Genomic DNA, 20,249 nt, shown 5'->3' with positions numbered 1-20,249 from the left:
ATATATTGTTATAAACCCAGTCCCATAAACCCGGGTGGGGTCAAAAACTGAAAGGTCAATAAACCTACATTTATTACACTGCTTTCTGAAATACTTGACTCTGATTGGTCAATTCAACCGGTCAAAGCCTCATACCTTCTGCATTCTTTTTCTTATCACATCATAAAATTATAATAATTCATGAATAGCATTTTGTCCATTCGTTTACTTTTTAGAATCAAAGCAATAAATATGATAATGTACAGTTGCTTCTCAGCTTCAAGTCAGAGACACAATCACCCTGTCAGGGTTTTTATTTTGCGATATTGACCGGGTGACAGTATTACCCCTTTCATACCAACCTAACCAGTATAAACACAAAACCCGCTGTTGGTGCCAATCAGGACACTGGCACAGCGGGCACAGTAACCACATGCATAATCAAGTATATCTTTGTTTACTGCCAAGTACACGGCCCGACAATCTCAGAGAGAGAGAGAGATGAGCACACGAAAGGATAAAATACCCCATATCGAATTGGCAGAATGTGGCAACCGTGAGAAAGAAGAGCAAGAAAATAAAAAGTGGATTGAAGCACGAGACAATATTCACACGCTGGTCAGGACACTGGGGGAAAATTCTTTAAGTATTCCTTATTAAGTTCTTTTTCAGTAAAAATATTTAAACACAAATGTAATATTTTGTATTTAAAAGTAAATATTTAGTTTAATTTTAATGATCTTTTTAAAGATGATTTTAATGATCTTTTTTAAAGATGTTTTTAATGATTTTCACAGTGCACACACTACTTCCAAATGCACCCACCCTGTTGGCCGGCCATCCCGAAACATTCTTTTTCCCTTACTTCTCTGTTCTTCACCTACACGGTATGTTCCCGTTGTTCAGTCATTCTTTCAATAATTCAGTGAAGCAACACAGGTGCACCTGTTTCAACTGAATCCTTTCAGAAAATCAACACAGTCAGACACACGTAATCCTCAACCTCACTTACACACACAGTAACACCCACTAGCTCCCTGTGCGAAGAGGAGGAGGCAGTCAAAAGTCATCTGTCTTTCTTCCTCTTTAGTTGTATTGTTTGTTGTACGTCACCTGGTGGAAAACACAAAGGATAAAGGGCCCGTGGAAGAGAAGAAAGGCACGACGAATTCAAAGGATGAAAAGGGACGGAGGGACCGAGAGAGGTGGAGAGCCCAAAATGAGCAAAATAAAGCAGAGGATGTTGTCTGAGCTGAAAGGCCTTTTTAAAGCTGCCCTCCCCTCTAAACTGCTCTTCAAGTCTGTGTGAATGTTCTGTCTTTCTGTTCTCAAGCTCGGCACACAAAGAGGGAGATGGAGAGCCGCAAACACGCGAGCGCAACGAAGGTTGAATCGGGACAACTGAGTGTGAAAGTTTGTACATGCTGGATTTGAATTGAATTAATCCTTATTAAACAATACACAATATAGTACTTACTGTATATAAAAATCTACAGACAGCTAAAAGTGTATCTTATTTTTATTCATTAATTTATAAGTGCCAGAGAAATTTATGTTTAAAATACGTAAATAAGCTATGGTTGATGTTCATAAGTGTTGTTTATCTGCTGAAGAAACAAGCAAATAAGTGTGTTACGCCTGTTCGTAAGGGCATAAATGCAGACATTAATAGACATAATGTGAACATTTACTTTTATATTGCATGTCTTGCAGTTTCTTAAATGTGCGCTGCAGATATTAAATTGATCATGTCACTTAGTTTCCCTGCATGTGTGTGGTTTTGCTCTCTAACAATCATGCTGAGCACATTGCAGTACTTACAACAGCTCTTTATGCTTCTTAGGGACCTAAAAAGGGAGAGGGAGAGAGAGTCTTTCACTGCCCACAGTGTTGGTCAGTATGTCTGAATTCCCTTCAGCAGCTCATATCTCACACAGTATGACCTCACACCATCCTACAAACACACACTGACTTAAACAAGTGAGCTAACACTAAAGAATGGGTGACAGCAAGTAAAAGGACAAAACATTCTACCCACAGTGTTGAACATGTCACAATGCAGTACTGTCTTTCACTTCCTCCCCCGGTCTTTTTTCTTTTTTCATTTATAGAAGTTTTGCCCAGCCGGGAGACAGAGGCACACAATAGCATTTGTTTCTTGCAGGAAAAGGGATTAAAAGTGACCAGTGTCACACCACACATCAATTCCATTTACAGTGTCGCTGTGATAATGCACTGCCATCTACTGGAGGAATAATACATCACATATTGAGGCTTTTTTTAGACCACTGGCAGACGTTTTCAAAGCGACCTGCAGTGCATTCAAGCCATATTTTGAAAACTGGCTGACAAAAAACAACAACATGTTTTTCTAATCAGTATATTTGGCTCAAGTTTCAAGGGTAGTTGTTACACTGATGCTTAAAACAAGAAACTTTTGTGACAAGAAACACACTTCAAGGAGAATCTATAGACAGAAATACAAAATAATATACTATGTCTTTAGAACTGTATAAAGACCTTACATAATGAAGCGTATGTTTTTATTACCTTAGAATGATCTATTTCTATCTACATACACTGTGGGTCCCCTTGCATGGAATTCACCGTGTTGTTTCTACAGTAGCCCTAAACTGCTCTACAGAGCACGTTTCATAAATACGTTATCTTATTCGGCACAGAAGCAAAAACGTGACAATATCTTAGAGCTGTGTCAGCCACCGTAGTTCTTCGAAGGGGAGGTGTGGAGTGAGCCGTTGGTTACAATTCGTAACCTCATCGCTAGATGCCGCTACATTTCATACACTGGACCTTTAAAGGGACAGTTCACCCAAAAATTTAAATTCTGTCATCGTTCAGGCTACTCACCCTTGTGTAATTTCATACCTGAAAAAAAATTTGTTCTGATGAACACAGAGAAAGATATTTGGAAGAATGTTTGCAATTTTCAGTTCTGGGACATCATTGACTTCCATAGTAGGGAAAATTAAATGGTAGTCAAAGGTGCCCTGGAACTGTTTGCTTTCCTAAATTCTTCAAAAAATCTCATTTTGTGTTCAACAGAACAAAGAATATACAATATTATTTTTCCTACTATGGTAGTGGATGATGTCCCAGAACTGAAAATTGCTAACATTCTTACAAATATCTTTCTTTGTGTTCAACAGAACAGAACAAAATAATTTATACAGGTATGAAATTACACAAGGGTGAGTAAATGATGACAGAATTTTCTATCTACTATCAGTGTGTTTTCTATGCTTTTATTGCTTGTGTTTGGTTGTCAACGTTATTTTTTGATCTTCAAGAGAAAGTAATACAGGTTTGACAATGACAACGGGATGAGTAAATGTTAAAGGAATTTGTATTTTTGGGTGAACTATCCCTTTAACTACCAGCATCTACTACAAGTTTCATCGAAAGCATCAAACATGCAGCTAGAGAACTTGTTTTGAACTTATGACCTCTAAGAAAAGGGAAATCAATTTCATATGATTGGTTGAATTTGCCTTGCACAATTTCTTGAACTTTACTTAAATAAGCTCAACGTTTGATTACTTTTAAGCTTGATCTGTTTATGCCACTCAACTCAAATAATGTAACGAGTAAAACCAAAGATGAGCCCGGTGCGCAGGCCTGGATAATGTGATCTCTGTATCATTAAAGAAAACAGCGTGCTGCTACACCATTGACCGCTCATATTCAAATAAAGTAGCAGTGAAATATGCTTGTGCTAATACATTTTTTAAAATAATTTTCAGTAGATAGTTTAGACACAAATTAGCTTGCATGAAAAACTCATGTTGTTTTTTCGTTGCATGTCATCTAATTCGTTCTTAGTTTGAGTGCTTAAAATGGTTGACATGTAACGCGTGGCAAGTTGCTGCTTCTTTGTTTAGGGAGTTCCTTTTCAGATAAATGTGCGAAAAAACGTAAATTAACGTTTAAATAATTTTTGTTTAAGTCTTGAAACTGTAGTGAAATACATTAACTTCTGTGATGACTCACCGCTCTTTTCGTCAGCTGTTGTTGATGTGTGCAGTCATGCATCTGCTGTGTGTATACGCTTACATCATTGTACCACTAGGTGGAGCAACCAGGTTTTCCCAATATGTGACATGATGATGGGCTGTTTCCTGGACAGGGATTAGTTTAAACCAGGACTAGGTCTTAGTTAAATTAGTTTTATTAAATTAAATTATTAAAAACATACTGTGTGCATCTTGAGACAAAACAATCGCAGTGATGTATTTCAAGATATGTCAATGTAAATTGTTTTAGATCTAGACACCACATTCAGTATGGATCTTCGAATATTACAGATGTACAATCCCAATGTTAGAATGTACAGTATTTATTTTATTATTCTTTTGTGACACAATCTGTGAAAAGAGTTGCACAACTACTGTATCAGTCAACAAACTTTATTACTAAAATTATCGTTTTTAGCTACATAATTGACTAAATGTTCTGGATAGAGACCTCTCTCTGTTTTTCAATGCAATTACCGTTCCTCCTAACACAAATAATTTAGGATATTGTAGATAAATAACATCTAAATTGCTTACTTTTTTACTCTTCATACAACACTAGATTACAACAGGAAATACAATACTAGCAAATATAATAAATCAGCACAAGAAAGATAGAACAGATCAATTAATTGCACGTGAGATTCAGCAACATTTTGCATATATTTTTTTCCTGCAGTTTCATTAGAAAATCCAGACTCTGTTTTCAGTTATAACCAGATGTGTCTTAATATTGGCGTGTATACTGAGGAGTGTTTGGAGCAGTGAAGACAGATGATGTAGTGCTTGAATCACACTGGATAAAGAAACACAGTTCTCATCACACAAATCATCTAGATGTTTTCAGCAACAAAACAGAGGGATGAAAAGACCAAGTGTTGTGCATGGAAGTTAGTGAAAGAGGGATGTGTGTTTGTAAGAGTGATACAACAGGCAGCTGCAGGGTCAAAGAGCATCTCTGTGTCGTAAGAGATATACATAGTGATGATCTCACAGTCTGTGACTCTGGCATCAAGGCTCAGAATAACAACAATCGTACTTACACACACATACATTAAGGCCAAAACAAACTAAAGCTAAAAAAAATTTAAAGTGCAGAAACATGTGCACTCATCCCCCCAGAACACACACAAACACACATACTTTAGTGCAATAACGCAAGTGCTAATGCGACTCACAGTTTAGTCTCTTTGAAAATGTTTGTGGACATCCTGTGAAATCAAGGGTCGTACAACTTGGATGCTCAATTTCAAGTTCAACGGCAATACCACCAGTTTTTCAGTAAACTTTTTTTTAATCCAGTTTGGTTTCAATTCAATTGTGGATCACCATCAGTGTTCTTTCGACCAGCTTTCTCAGCTGCTGGGTTCACTAACAGAAAGAGTACAACCAAAATAGGAAGACATCATGTTATATGGGAACGCAACACAGCGCACCCACAGAGTTGTTACCCTTTACATACTGCTGTCCCATGATCCTTTGCACCACTGACAGTTCCTCGACTCTAGAGAAGTCATGAAACCGCAACTCAGTGCCGGAGCATTTCATAAAGGAGGTAGACACACTTCACCACACCGTGTTAGTGTAAACCGTCACTGTTGTGCTTCTGGAGGTAGTGGAATGGGCTCATCGTCATATTGCGGAGGTGGCGTGAGGGGTTCGATGGTGAAAACGAAGCTCTGTGGGGCATCGCTTAAGCTCTTCCTTCTCAGGTTCTCAGACTTGATGCGTCTGACCTTGAGGGGAATCAGCTTGCGACCGGGACGGCTGTTTTTGCGTAATCCCGCTCCGGCGCTGGGTTCGGTTTGGGATGAGTGCCTGCGCGCTGGGTTCGAACTGTCCTCGACTTGTTGATTTTCCACCAACTCCTCATAGGCCGGCAGCTGGGTGGTGCTGTTGTGCCGTGCGGAGGATTGAGTGATGGGGTACATGCCACTCTCGACCACCTCCTCGTAACTGGGGACCATGTAACTCTGAGCTAACTGCTCCTGCCTAGAGACACAGATGCAAAAATGAAACAGACTTAAAATGCATATTAGCTCATGCACGCGGGTGAGTATTTAAGCATGTACTCACGTAGCCCCCTCCTGGGCATTTGCGGGTGTGTTGCTAGCGCCCTGCCCCCTGGCCGCTCGCTGTTTGTTCCGTAAACTCAAGCACACAGAGAGCAGAAGTAACACCATGCCGCCGCCCGTCAGCACAAAAGCAACAGACGAGGTGTCCCGAAATTGACCAGGCTCCGGTTTGGAGCTGTTACTTCCCGACCCCGATGGCACCACGCTCCACACAAGCATAACAATCCCCAGAGCGATGAGACCTACGCCCAGAGCGGCGGTAGCATACTGAGCCCCAGAGTTTGTGCTGCTGGTTCTGCTGGGGCTGGGTGGCGTCTGATCACTGTAGGACATACTTCCGAACCTCACCATGGACCACGGCTTGAATCTCCTGCTGGCACGTTCTCGGTTTCAGCAGCTGCCGATACTTTGAGTTTAAATTAAAATCCTTTTGAATCTTTCTTTCAAGTCTGTGAAAAGGAAAAAAAAAGGCATCAGACCAAGATAATTGAGTTATAGTGACTTTGAACCTGTCACTCCTTACACCTATGTGAAAATTCACCAGGTGCAAGTCATTAGTGATAAGGTTTTTCAAAGCATATTTACTGCCTACACACATCGTGTTGGACTTGCCCAACGTCCTGCCGTGAGATTAGGCAGGTGCACATCCGGCCGAGCTTTAGTTACAGGTGCATGAGTATGAAAGAGTTTAATTCAAGACTGAAGTGAGGGAGTTCACCGCTGTCCCGCACAGACAGACTTTGGTGAAATTTCATCTGCTTTCAGGTTTTACATGAAAGAGCAAGCAGCCCAAAAGCAGTCTGAACTGACAATGTGTTATTGTTGAGTAGGAATTAAAAACAAACACACATCATACCTTGCTGTGTCATGCCTACACAGCTCCTGGTATTGGTGTGTCTGTACAGGCAGGTCGGGATACCACGCCTTTATCATTTCTTAGTAGGATATAACAGTAGGTCCAGGTCTCAGATCAGTGTAAATGGCCTGAAAGCGCTTGTACGACCATGTGCTTTATTATGGCATCTGTGACTCATACCGAACTGTGTTTGGAAAAATGTGGGAAGTTACACATAAGCTCTGGGTGTCTTGTCTTGCGAGTTCAAAGTATATCTACATTGGCAGGCATAATTTCAGCTACTGAAGGCAGAAAATCTTAAACTCCGGGGCTAGAGTTTCTTTAAGTTTTACTTGTTGAATGTAATGTCTTTACGTGTGATTTAGAAAGTATGTGGGGTTATAATGTGTACAGAACATGATATTTATTTAGCACGTCTAAGCACGACAGAAAGAGATGCTGGGGAGTGGCAGGAATTTCCTTTTTAGAAAAGTTGAGCCGCATGAGATTAGACAAAATAGCTGCGTCTTAAAATCATTGTTTGTTTTTATACACTGTAATGACTTTCCATAGACAATTACTTTTATACTGTACAAACTGTATATTCTACAGCATAATTTGTCCTCATCCTACCTAAACCTAACCCTCAAACAAACCTTTTTGCATTTTTATTATTTTTAAATAAGCATCATATACTATGTTAAATAATTAAATTCCCAATTTCCACTGGCAGCTCCCTACATCATGCCCAATCCCAATTCTACCCCTTACCCCTACACTTTCCCCTACCCCTCCGTTTGGCGCGTTCACGTGAAGGGGTAGTGGTGTCTCAATTCTCTTTTGGTTGGAGGGCTAGGGGTAAGGGGAAGGGCCAGATAGCCTTTCAAACGAAGATTTTTCGGGACCTCACTTCAAACGAAGGGCTAAGAGAAATTTCCAACATGGCCGCTCACTCGAGCAAGCAGACCCATAAATGTAAGTTATTTTTGCCATTAATAAGGATTTTTATGACAATTTTTCCTTTTATGTACAGTATGTTACATTCAATCTTGTGTTAGTATTTACGGTGATGTTCTTTTAACGTTTGCAAAAAATCGCTAAAGTTTGCTAGCGGACAGCACTGATTGCACGATACTAGAAAATATATTTTTATGTCATATACTCGGTGCATCGGCACATGTCCTCTGACGTGACGAGCTAGCAACGACGTATATGATGACGTATAACAGTGTAGTAGTTGTGTCCCATTTCTTAGCGGAAAATTTGTAGCCCTTCCCCTTGCCACTTTGTTTCAAGAGGCAAGGGGAAGGGGCGAGGGGTAGGCGAAGGGGTAGAAAATAGAATTGGGATTGGGCCTTTAGACCATCATTGTGGGAACATTCCATACCAATCCCCATCATACAGGTCCCCACAATGATAGATAAACATGCACACATATAGGTTTTGTGGGGCCACAGTCATCTATTGTTTTTATTAGAGATGCACCGTTAAAAAATTAGATAGCGTGAAAATTAGCTTTTGACCGATACCGATTATTGGCCGCTATATCGGTGCATCTCTATCTTCTATCTCCTACCCCTAACTATAACAGAAACGTTTTTTACATTTTTGTATATTTTGCAAATAAGCATTGTATGCTTATTATTAACACTAACTGCTCACCACAAAGTAAATGGCTACACCTCATAGAAAACAATTACATTTTCAAAAAAAAAATGTATGATTTAGAAGCTGTTTTCCTCAAGGGGACCAGGAAATGTCCCCACAAGGTCAACTAGTATTTACGTAGGGTTTACCTGGACCTACGCGCGCGCACACACACACACACACACACACACACACTCTCAAGCACTAACAACTATACATTGTATAAATTATGACTATTCGCTAATTGCATGTCAAAGGAAACTTCGAGAAATGTCTCTTACTCAAAGAGTTTGTAATCTTCACGTACGTTAAACAACTTTAAATACATAAACGCCCTTTTTCAAAAAAAAAAACTATGCGTCCCGTTACACACCGACGGCAGAAAAAGCAGAAGTATTAATCTAAGACTAAACACATTTTGCAATGGAACACCACGAGGCGTCCAGCGCGAAACATTTCTATCAGCAACATCAAAACGAATTAATTTTTCAAAATACGTTGAACAGGACTCGCAGGTTAAACAACAGCGCGAAATCATGTGAACAGTAACATTTTCAGGAAAACGAGTCAAACTTCAGGTTCGCTGGATCAGTCTTACCATGAAAAGTTTTGATTTGAAGATCCACACCGATAAAATGCCGCCTAAAAAGAAATCACATGTAGTCCGATAATACTGCAGCGTTTGGTACATTCCTTAACGAATACCAGTCGAATTCCTCACAAGAAGATTGGCCTTGAGTTTTTAAGACACGAACATCTTCCTGTCTCTACAGTCCAGATTTAACCCTTTAACAGACCCATTCGGGCTCTCTCAACTGCCCCGCCCATGTGAGGGGTAAAAGTTTCTACGCTGTCCACTTGAGGAGCGTATGTGTTTATATGCTGTCACAATATCAGATTTTTCACAACAAGGTTATCGTGGCCAAACGATTGTGATAATGGTATTATCACGGTGTTTTCTGCAATGCGTTTCTTTAAAGAAATGAAAGATTTCATCAGTGAAATTCATCTTTAAATTTTGTTTGTTTTGTGTTTTAGCTGCTATTTAGTCAATGAATCACATTCAAAATACAAGTGTATGGAGGCAGAGATAATGTTTGTACCTATCGTGACCATTGTTTTAAATGGGTGCTGAATAGTTTATGAAATTATGGTGTAGAATTAACATGATAGCAATAAAAGGTTTTTAATACCACGAATATTTACAATATTCGGTATATTGTCTCCCCATAACACACCACTGTGTAGAGAGAGGTCAACTATGTCAGTCATAATTCATTCAAATGCATTAATTCCTAGAGCAGAACTAACGCTCAACAATATTTAACCACTTTATGGGAAGCTGCGAATCTGGTAATGGTACTGTACAAAGGTCCACCATTTACAGTATGCATTAGGCAACACTGTGTCTGTTAAAGTTAAGATACATGATGCAACTGTTTTAATAGTACGCAGAACAAGGAGTGCTGGGCTGTTTTACACATTCTTACGCATCCTTCTCAGAACAATAAAATAATTTATTAATCCTGTGTGGGAAATGGTGGAGATTGCAGGAAGAATAAAAGATTGTTCTAGAAATACACAGATACTGTAACTCAACAGCAACACAACAATGAACAAACAAAAAACAAAAACATTGCCTGAAAAAGTATACTTTGTGTTATAGAATGTAACATCATTTTAAAAGTGAAGAACATTATGAGTTCCACAAATTCTTGTACTTTCATACGCACTTCCTTTCCATCTACTATACTGCGAGTTGTCTGTCATAAACTGAATGCAAATGCACATCAGTCATATCTTTGATGATTACTCACTATTTCCGCTGTTAAACATAACCTTTGCTACAACCTGCACATGACCTGGGTTTGGTAGTATACTCGTTGTGATTTACAATGCATAGCAAGTTTAAACCAGACAGGATTTGCAATACTATTGAGAAGTGAAATGGTCTATGTGCAGTTTTAAAATCCCAACCTTTCTCCCAAACAACCTGTGATTATACAGTTCCCACAATTTTTAGTCAGTTTCATCTTAACGTGTAAATAAATGTTTGGTCTGCATGTGCACTTTTGAATGGTTTCTGTGATATCCACAGACAGCTTAACAGTCTGTTTTTGAAAATGTGAATTTTCATTGAGATTTCATCAAGATTTGCTTTGATAAAGAAATCCCAGCATTTGAAAAACAACAGTTCTGACATTCTTTAGATGTGTTCTTGTCAGCAGAAGAACTCAGACATTGGTGAGCTCAGCAGCAGAAAAATGTCGAACTGGGCATCGCTCTTTCTGTAGTGACATTTCCTGAAGTCCATTCCTTGGAAATGAGCCAGACCGATTTTGTTGACTGATCTTCCGCCCAGTGAGATTCTTTGGGCTGAGACCCAGCTGCTGCTGTATGAAGGAAACAAATCCATCAGATTAATTCATTGGATCCATGACTTTGAAAAGTTACATCATCTCAAATTGTCACTCGGTGAAGGTGAATTGTTACTGAAAGCATCACATGAAGAAACTACATTTTGCATTGTTCGATTACTGTAATATTTTTTAGACATGTTAATGTTGAGTTCCTTTGCGATTTACATTTTCTCACTTGATATTACTTTGATACAATAAATGTGATCTGTATTACAGTTAATATACTGTAATATAATGATTATCAAAAATTAAATAGAAACTTTTTATGAATTACTACCACAATATATACAGTAGACCACTTCGCAAGATGTAAACACTGGTCCAGATGCACTTCCGGTTTCAGTTTCAGTTTTTATTGATGTATTTTTTTTCAAGTCTTACATATATAATTCAATTCTAAAGTTTTTCATTATTATTTTTAGTCCCTGTTTTGCAGACTCGGTGCTTAGCTAAAGCCAGGACTAGGCCTTTGTTAAATTTGTATATTTGAAGTGCTTTTTGAAGTACTTTTTAAAAACTAGTATATTAAAACATTACTGGTGTGCATAGAGAAAGCCATTGGCACTGACATATTTTAATGTCCTTGCAAATTAATTTCTGTTAAGACAGCTCATATTTGTACTTTAGTCTATGACTTGGCTTAAGCCTTGTCTGTGAAACCGGGCGTAAATAGGTTATAAATATTCTGTTTGTTGTATTTTGTTCATATGTGTAGTGAAACAGGAAGTTATTTTGGACCAGTGTTAAACGAGCATCAATTACATCAGTCAAAGTTGTCTTTATTTACTTTACAATTTAAGTAATAATTCAACATTTGTTTTTTTTACCTTAAAATAAAATGATTTTTACACAAATGAATAAGAATGCAGTTTTGGTCAATTTAATCCTAAAATGGCATTTATTTGGGGGTCAGGTCTGAAAAGTTCTACCTTCACCCTCCTTAAAGACTGTTGATCTTCATGGCAACTGGGCGAGGAGCTGCTTAAGGAACTTTGCCGGCGTAGTGTGGGCGGAGTTCCCAATGGTTCAACATCTTGATCAAGTCCTGCCCTGAAAGAATACAGTACCAACATCTATAGACTTATATGTTCAACTGGGCGTATATTTATTTTATATGTTTAAAAAAAACATGAGTACATAGAAATGTTTGAATTTTCTGTGTTCTTAAACAAATACGCTAGTATTAGTTTAATACTAGCAACCCCTCTCTCTCTCTCTCTCTCTCTCTCTCTCTAACACTTTTACCTGGCTGCACTGAGAAGAGCCTCCATCTCCTCATTCAGGTGATGACGGACCATGTGCTTGCTGCTTGAAATACATAAAGCTGTTGCCATGGTATCTGAGTTGAAGGAGGAATCCAACACCATGACAGCTCCATGAACCCCGCTGTTCTGAAGGTTGTCAGCGAATTCCTACGTGAACATACAAACACACTTTTGCCCTCGGTGTTTGTCCATGTACCAATGCACTTTCATTTCACTCTCATTCTCTGGTACCTTTAGATCAATCTCCTTGATCCATTTGACAACACGATGACAAGTCCACACCATTGGATCCGTGTTCTGATTCTCACACTCTGCTCGCCTGGACTGCAAAATCTGTAAGAAAATATTATTACAATGTGGCTATTGTTTTGGCTGTATTTCCACTCTATTGCAACATGCTGTTACAGGAAAACCGGTATGCTTTTCTGTTTTACGTGTGCATGGTTATACCTCTTTGTCCAAGTTGAGAGTGTGTAGCAGTTGTATTCCCAGCAGAAGGCTGCTCTGATGGGCTTTTTTAGACACGTGCATATGTTTATCCAAGTCTGTGCGTGTAAGTGTACTCAGGAGACGTCCGTCCACCAGGTGAGTGTGAAAGAACTGGGAGTACTGAGGAAGACCCACATCAGTCAGCCAGGCCTGAGCTACCCAGTGATGATCCATATCAGCTGCTTTAGAAAGCCTGAAACCGAGTAATAAGTGTCTGCTTGAAGGTTGTAAAGGTCATTGCTTATATATGCGGTATGTTTTGTGACTTCTGTGTTCTGTAACATTTAAACATGAACATGTCTGTGTTGTATAAAGATTTTCAGAAATATGCTTAGGTCAAAGTCAGGCAATCAAGCTCCCAAACTTGATTAATTATAGCTTGATTATTCACACAATGGCAAGACAATTAACCGGATGCCTAACAGGGGGAAAATAAAGAAATTAACAGGATGTCTATCAGGATGGAAATAAAGAGGCTCAAGTTAGCCACTGCTTAGTGAGAGACTTATCTTACACAAGGGTGTCAACTGACATATTGAGTTCATTTTATCATTTGTTTATACTGTATAAACTCAACAAATAAAAGAGATGTCTCTTTTTAAAAAAACTGAAATTTAAAGAAAATTACAATAACCTTTAAAAACCTACGGAGTGGTCTATAGGACACCAATAGTGTACTGTACATATACTGTGCGACGCGTCCCCATTACAATAACTTTGGGCACCAAAAAGACCTTTCTCCTGACAAAAACACTAGAAAAAGATGCTAAGGGTTAATCTAGCATGCCATAGGCCTGCTGCAGGGAGGCATGAGGATGGCAGATGTGGCCAGAGTAACAAAACTTCAATGTCTAAAATGTAAGATGCCTAAAAGCTACAGGGTGACAGGAAGGAGAACAGATCATCCAAACAATGTCAATAGCAGTGATTTCTAGGGACATTTCTGCCATGCATTGCTGGAAAATCAGGCTAAGAGAAGATACACTGCAGTAGTTAAAAACAGACATACTGACATTAAATTTCATATTGAACCCCCATGAAAATTCTCTCGTTGTTTACATGCATGCTGTTCCAAACTGTTCTTCTGCAGAACACAAAACATGATTTTGAAGAAAGTAACCAAACAACATTGCCTGACTTTGACTTTCATTGCATGAACACAAAACCATTTAATACATTTCTCAAAATATCTTCTTTTTTTGTTCCACAGAAAAAATGAGTCATACAGGGTTGAAATAACATGCGAGTAAATCAATGAAGACAGAATGTACATTTGTGGGTGAACTATTCCTTAACTTAACTAAGAACTAAACTGAAAAGTTTTATATTGAATGATTTGATTTAAGTACATGCACTGTCCCCTAATGTTCTTGAGTGTGTCTCACCCACGCCCTGATTCTGCACCCCTGTAGTCCTCAATAGCCAGACGCAATTTCCTGCGGTGCATTGAATTGCTTATTCCCAAAACAAACTCCAGGTCCTCGTCATTTAGAACTAATAAAACCTAAATAAACACACACGGGATCATTGTTCAGCATGTATTCATAAGCAAAGTTTTATTTACACCCCACTCTGTGTCACGTAGTCAAGTGTTTTGTATACATTCGTGCTCAAAGACAAAAGATGACATTTACCTTCCCACTCTTAACGTTATCTGCACATGCCCGCACGTACATTGGCATGGCCATGATCACCTCGAGCCACGCCTGCACGGTTCCAGCGCGCCAATGAGACATGGGCACAGTCCGCGCAAGCTCCACCTGTTGCAGGCGATCCAGCTGTTCCTCGCATTCCGATAGGCTCACGCTGAGACGGGTGGGGCTTATTGCACTGTCTGAGTCTAGATTGGTGTTAACATCAGCATATTCAAAATGAAAGCATACAGGTTATAACAATCAATTCATAAAGTAATGTGCGACATCGCAATGCAGTATAAAAACGTCTTTCTGTATTTAAATGTACATGTTACATACCATGTATATCTCACTTATATAAGGTAAAGACAAAAGTATGCGCTTGGACTGTCAACATAAAGCACTTTTTTATACTAAAAATCAAGAGAGATTTAAAGAGGATTGCTGTCATGGAAGACAAAACTTTTTCAATTTACATTATAATGCATTAGGATGAACACAAAATAGTTAAAGACTATTGATTGACTTTCTGCGTAACACACGCAAAAAATATATATTTTGATGAATGCTGGCAACCAAACAGCCCCCTTCGACTTCCATTGTATGGACAAAAAACACTTCTTAAGATATCTTCTTTTGTGGTCCACAGCAGCAAAAAAAGTCGTACGTGTTTTGAACAACATAAGGGTTAATATATAACAGACTTTTTCATTATGGGTGAACTATCCCACACACTATAACTGCAAGGCCAGATACTAAAGGAAAAACATCATTCCACCAGTAGATGGCACAATGCCCCTCTTTAAAAATGATAATCTACTTATGAGTCCATAATTGGTATTATATAAAGGGACCCTGGGCTCTTGGCAGTGCTGGACAGACTTCACACTTTCTCAGTCTCTGCCTAAACTGTTAGGGTCCAGAGGTTAAGAATTAATGACTAACAAAACAGACCGTTTATGTGACAGTTGACAGATCGTACTGTACATGTTGGCACAGAAATAAAGAGTATGTCTGGACAGCCTCCAGAATGAGTTTACTTATTAAGATTACGGTTAACAGCTCATTAAAGACTATCTTGTTGGCTCTTCTCTTTAGTAGCGCATCATTAGCAGGACTGGGTTTGCATATCAGTGCAGGCAAAAACAATGTACTAATGTACTGTATAGATAAAGAGGAGTCAGAAAGACCAGCTCATGTTTAAGTTCTTTCTAACTAACACAATTTACGGTGCAAAATATCAGCATATCAATTTAAAATGCATTGAAAAATGTAATATAAAATGTGTTCAATTTAAAATATTTAGTAATTGTAAATTTGTAATTGCAAACTATTTTATCAGTATCATTTAATTGAAGAGTTTTTATTAAACATGAAATAAAATATTTGCTATGTCTTGTAGTCGTTGGTTTGTGCAAAGCATGATGATCTGTGATAGCCCCGTTTGACTTGATAATGTTTCAAAGAGCATCATATTGCCTTTCAATGGAGGCATGAAAAAGGCCGAGTGTATAAAGGATTTAACATCTAAGGTGACGTTTTTCTGTGAGATCCTACTCAACACAGACAGTACACACAAACACAGATGCGTTTCCCATGTGGTTAAGGATGTTCAGTAATGAGTGTGTTAATTATGATTACACACAGTATTCTACCTAAGCACCATCCGGCAAATGAGGCAGCCATAAACAGTGTTGGCGTGCCAAACCACAGAATTACAAAGAGCAAAGAACTCAGCCACACACTGTTCGGTGGTTTTGCATTTATTTCAAAATAATCTGTAGTTATATAACGTATTACCACTTTCATTTCCATGCCATTTAGAGTTCCATGCTTTTCAGCACCAGCCTGAGTCAAAACAGCAGGGAATGAGAGAGCCGTCGATAAACCAAAATCTCTCCATCTCCAGCTGATCAAGAACACACTTCATGCTCCGAAAACAACTCTTTATTTCTTCATTTAATATCAGTGCAATATTGAAATGTACACAATGGTAAGAATCTATCTGCCACGGAATGATAGCTAGCTTTAATTTCAGAAAAATAAAAAAAGACTAATTACAAAGTTTAATGGTGACAGCGAAAGGCCCTGTATAATAAAGGTAATCCAGTCCCCAATTGCGAAGCATCATGGGAAACTACGGTGAAGCATTATGTCATACCCTGCTTTATTAAAGGTTACAGTAATAATTTCAATGACAAGAATGGCTTTGAAGGCTATCTAAACACTGAACTGGGGTTTCCATAATGATCTGAGACCTGTTTTGCATTTTCAAACAGTCCTAACTGGCATCCTCAGATCAGTTGATTTTGTCCGAGTTAGTACGTAATGATGGTTACAAACTCTCCTGTGGAAAAGGCAGGAGGCCACACTACAAAAATAATTTTCTCAATATGTAGTCGTGTCTTGTTTTCCAGGAAAACACATCCTTAAATAAAAGCAAAATTAAGCTTGCTTTCGTGACCCACAATTGACATTTTTTTCTTTTCGGATTTAGGTTTAAAACAAGACAAAAACATATGTCATTTTAACAAGTTTTAATTATCCTATGCAATTTTTCTTCTAAAGACTCTTACTGTTTACTAGACATTTACTGCAAAACAAGACACAAACACTAATTAAGAACTTTTTTTAGTTTTTGCAGTGGACTGCTAAGTCACTTCATCATCTGTCATCTAAATACCACACTGTGCAGCAGTTTGTGCTTGAATGAATAAATATCTTTAGATCACAGTGTTTTTCACACACACCAAGGTGGCGAGTAGCCTGCTGGCTTCCTACAGGAGAGATTCGGTAATACGTTAAAAACAGCGGTGATGATAAGAGTTAAATGACATAAAAGGCATCCAGGATTAAAAAAAACAGTAACAAGCACTGAGTGCACAATGACTGTTATTTACACATTCAGGAGTCCTTCAAGTTTCTAGTGAGATGCTAAAGTGTGTGCTATAGGTATACACATGCACACAAACACACACAACCAAGGGTAGAGCCACTGCAGTACAGTCGGCTTGTGCTCATAAAGAATGGCAGAGATATGGTATAGAGAACCTCACATGAACACACGCACAGACACACACACACACACACACACACACACACACACACACAAAGGCCCTCAGTTGTGTCACCAGTCAGCATCCTCCTCAATGTAGAAGTCGGGTGCGTTAGTACCATCAAACAGAGTTGGATCCATGGACTTCCTTTGCTTCCCTCGACCGAACACCCGCGACAGAGAGCCCAGTCCCATCCTTTCCTTCTTCTTCCTGCGTCTCTGCTCCTCTAAATCCTCTAGAGACTTCGGAGATAAAAAATAATAAGCAAGTTAAAGGGATCGATCACAGAGACATTTCTGTGCGTGTTTTTCCACACATGAAGAATCAAACACCATACGTGTGCCTTACGTTGCAGAGAGAGTGCGTTCTGTGCCGTGGAGAATCTGACGGGGTTGGGCATCTTTCTCCCTCCATCATAGAGGCGTCAGAGATGACGGACGGTTGTTTGGAGTGACAGGGACTGATACGAGCTGCGGCTGATGACATCATGCCGATGCTTTCCGTGTCGCAAACACACAGCGGTGCTTTTAACACTGGCAGACAGAAGAACATTTAAATATCACTTTTCTGGATCTCATCTCGGTCTATACGTCCATCATTATAATGTAGGCATGTGCTGGCATGTACCCTGTCTGTCCATTGAGTAGTAAAGGTTCTGCTGACTCTGTCGTATAGCCGCAGTCAGAGGAAGCTCTGCATGCATCGCCCACTCTTGGTTGCCGTTGACGACAGTCTCCGTCGGCATGGCCAGCGAGTGTCGCTTAGGAACATCCTTGGTGAGAGTAGCCAAAGACTGTTTTGCCTAGAACACACAAACAGATTTAATTCAATCGGGTTTCTCAGCGGGTGTCATTGTAAACAAGTGTAAAACGTGTGAGAAAAAAGAACATGTAGTACTGTCCAGAATGATTGCTCCAAATGTTTCAGTGTACGTGTGGAGTAAAGTGAAATATACACCCGCACAGAGTTTGCAGAATTCTGTGGAAAAAGACTGCAGATTCCATGTGGGCCTTTCTAAAACTCATATACCACCACAGTCATGCCAGAAAATAAGCCCAAAAGGACACCGCAACCATCATCATCACCCAAAGCAATCATCTCCATTATCATTGGTTTAAAATAGTTTCTCCTCCTAAATGTTCTAACATGCAGCAAGGAACACAAAATTACATACACAGGCACATGCATTTTCCATTGGATATACGCATTAAGTGCACTGGATGATTCCAATGTAAACAAAACGGCCGTGCAACCTATCACATTGTCTAAATTGCGCAGGAGGGAAAGTCAACACTCTAAACCAATCAAAGAGAGACCTGGAGTTGAGTGACAGGCCTGGGTGATCTTACCGACACATTTTTAGGTGAGGCTGGTCTTTCTGGAGAGCGAACGAACACGCGACTCTCTAGTTTCTGAGCCATAAAGTTACTCATCTGTTAAAGAAACACAAACACAAACAAACACACACACACACACACACACACACACACACACACACACACACACACGCACACAACTCAACATTGATGTTTCTGAGCTACTCTGTTGGTAGAATCTTTAAAGACACAGTAAACCAGAGAAAACATCTTGAATTTCTGAATCTATTCCTTCAGGATATGTTGATGGGTGGCTCGTGTGTTGCTCACCATAGCTAGTTCAGCCTCCAGCTCCTTGATCCTGTTCTCTTTCAGGTCCAGTGCAGAGCGGAGTGCACTTGCGTGTTCCGTGGCCTCTTTGGTTTGTCGACGCAGATCCCACTTTTCCCGCTCTAACAAATCCTTCTCCCTCGCCAAGACTCTCACTGCATCTTCACTCTCCTGAAACACAAAGAGGAAGTTTGTGTATGCGCGTGAGTCGGGTTGTGTGCATGGAGAGTTCTGTACATATGCTTGAGTGCAAGATAGTGTGCAGAAAATACTTTTCGATGTTGTTCATAGTTGCGTATAAAGTCTCGTAGCTGCTCTTCTCGGCTTTCCAGTGTTGTGTAAAGCTGCTGCATCTGATTTACAAGATCAGTCCTCTCCAACCTCAAACGCTTCCTGTCTGCCTTCATTGCTGGAGGGGGAAAGAAATGTATTTACCTACATTATACATGCAAAAACATTTCAAGTCGAAAAGGTCAGGTCAAATAGACTTGGTTACCCATTGCAGATAATGTTGGCAAAATATTGCTTTATGTTGATTAAATGCTATAAAGCGGCAATTCCATGTAAATGTCAACCTTAAGATGAAAAAATCAAGTTATTACCAAAGGTTTTCAACATTCTGATAGGTCAGATGTCAATATTTCGTGGTTTAAATACCCATGACAATTTTCAAAAAGCTTTTTTTTAAAGTCAGGTTTGTGAATTGTCACAACAATAATGGAATCGTCACATCCATAACAATCCATATTCCTCATAAATGGACACATGAAAATTTAAATATAGTAACCATTATATGTTCTGCTGTATATAGAGCCATCCCTTCTCTAATTGTTGGGTATTTTTTCTTCTTGTTTGCACATTTTAATTCACAGAAATCCTACAAAGTATGCTGTCTCTCAAACAAGTGTATCATTTTTTCTGTCACAGCTATAACACGTCAATTTGTCTCTCTTTTGAAATAGAAAACTTGTGCATAGACTGATATTTTTTCTGATGTCTGGACTATATCATCAGGGGTTTAGGAAATAAAAACATATGGTTCAATATATTGGTAATAAATGCATTGTGTGAGAATTTATATTTCAAGTTTTTACTAAAAATGTCACATCCATAACGCTGGAGTTGCTCAAATTCATAAATATTTTAGAAAGCAATATAATGACAACCATAAA

General features: G+C 39.1%; 2 protein-coding genes across 3 annotated transcripts in view; both read right to left on the bottom strand.

Annotated features, from left to right (window-relative positions):
• Window positions 1-4,201: 4,201 nt before the first annotated feature.
• tmem51a (transmembrane protein 51a) lies at window positions 4,202-9,370 on the bottom strand. Its single transcript, XM_057356332.1, has 3 exons — window positions 9,166-9,370; window positions 6,087-6,534; window positions 4,202-6,002 (listed from the first exon to the last, which is right to left on the bottom strand). Exons 2-3 carry the CDS (start codon window positions 6,434-6,436, stop codon window positions 5,603-5,605), a joined length of 750 nt encoding a protein of 249 aa, XP_057212315.1. The 5' UTR covers window positions 6,437-6,534; window positions 9,166-9,370; the 3' UTR covers window positions 4,202-5,602.
• Window positions 9,371-9,447: 77 nt separating this feature from the next.
• Window positions 9,448-20,249, bottom strand: part of kazna (kazrin, periplakin interacting protein a) — a 31,906-nt gene continuing 21,104 nt past the window's right edge. For both annotated transcript variants that reach the window (XM_057356303.1, XM_057356304.1), the window contains 13 exons: window positions 19,350-19,486; window positions 19,078-19,248; window positions 18,781-18,864; window positions 18,059-18,233; window positions 17,780-17,964; window positions 17,550-17,673; window positions 14,376-14,581; window positions 14,127-14,245; window positions 12,703-12,934; window positions 12,484-12,585; window positions 12,233-12,399; window positions 11,917-12,037; window positions 9,448-10,960 (listed from right to left, as the gene is read on the bottom strand). In XM_057356303.1, the coding sequence (XP_057212286.1) occupies window positions 10,802-10,960; window positions 11,917-12,037; window positions 12,233-12,399; window positions 12,484-12,585; window positions 12,703-12,934; window positions 14,127-14,245; window positions 14,376-14,581; window positions 17,550-17,673; window positions 17,780-17,964; window positions 18,059-18,233; window positions 18,781-18,864; window positions 19,078-19,248; window positions 19,350-19,486 (1,982 nt within the window). In that variant the 3' untranslated portion in view covers window positions 9,448-10,801. The remainder of the gene's footprint in view (window positions 10,961-11,916; window positions 12,038-12,232; window positions 12,400-12,483; window positions 12,586-12,702; window positions 12,935-14,126; window positions 14,246-14,375; window positions 14,582-17,549; window positions 17,674-17,779; window positions 17,965-18,058; window positions 18,234-18,780; window positions 18,865-19,077; window positions 19,249-19,349; window positions 19,487-20,249) is intronic.

Source organism: Triplophysa rosa, linkage group LG17 (genome assembly GCF_024868665.1).
Source record: "Triplophysa rosa linkage group LG17, Trosa_1v2, whole genome shotgun sequence".
Taxonomy (NCBI): Eukaryota; Metazoa; Chordata; class Actinopteri; order Cypriniformes; family Nemacheilidae; genus Triplophysa; species Triplophysa rosa.
The sequence above is the reverse complement of the archived record's forward strand: the minus strand, read 5'-3'. Positions and strand labels throughout refer to the sequence as shown.

What these genes read in the sequence shown, in the direction of transcription:
- tmem51a (XM_057356332.1), bottom strand. Translation starts at nt 6,436, where the DNA reads ATGGTGAGGTTCGGAAGTATGTCCTACAGTGATCAGACGCCACCCAGC. An exon ending in AATGCCCAGGAGGGGGCTAC is followed by an intron (nt 6,003 to 6,086) that starts GTGAGTACATGC and finishes CTGTGTCTCTAG; the next exon opens with GCAGGAGCAGTTAGCTCAGA.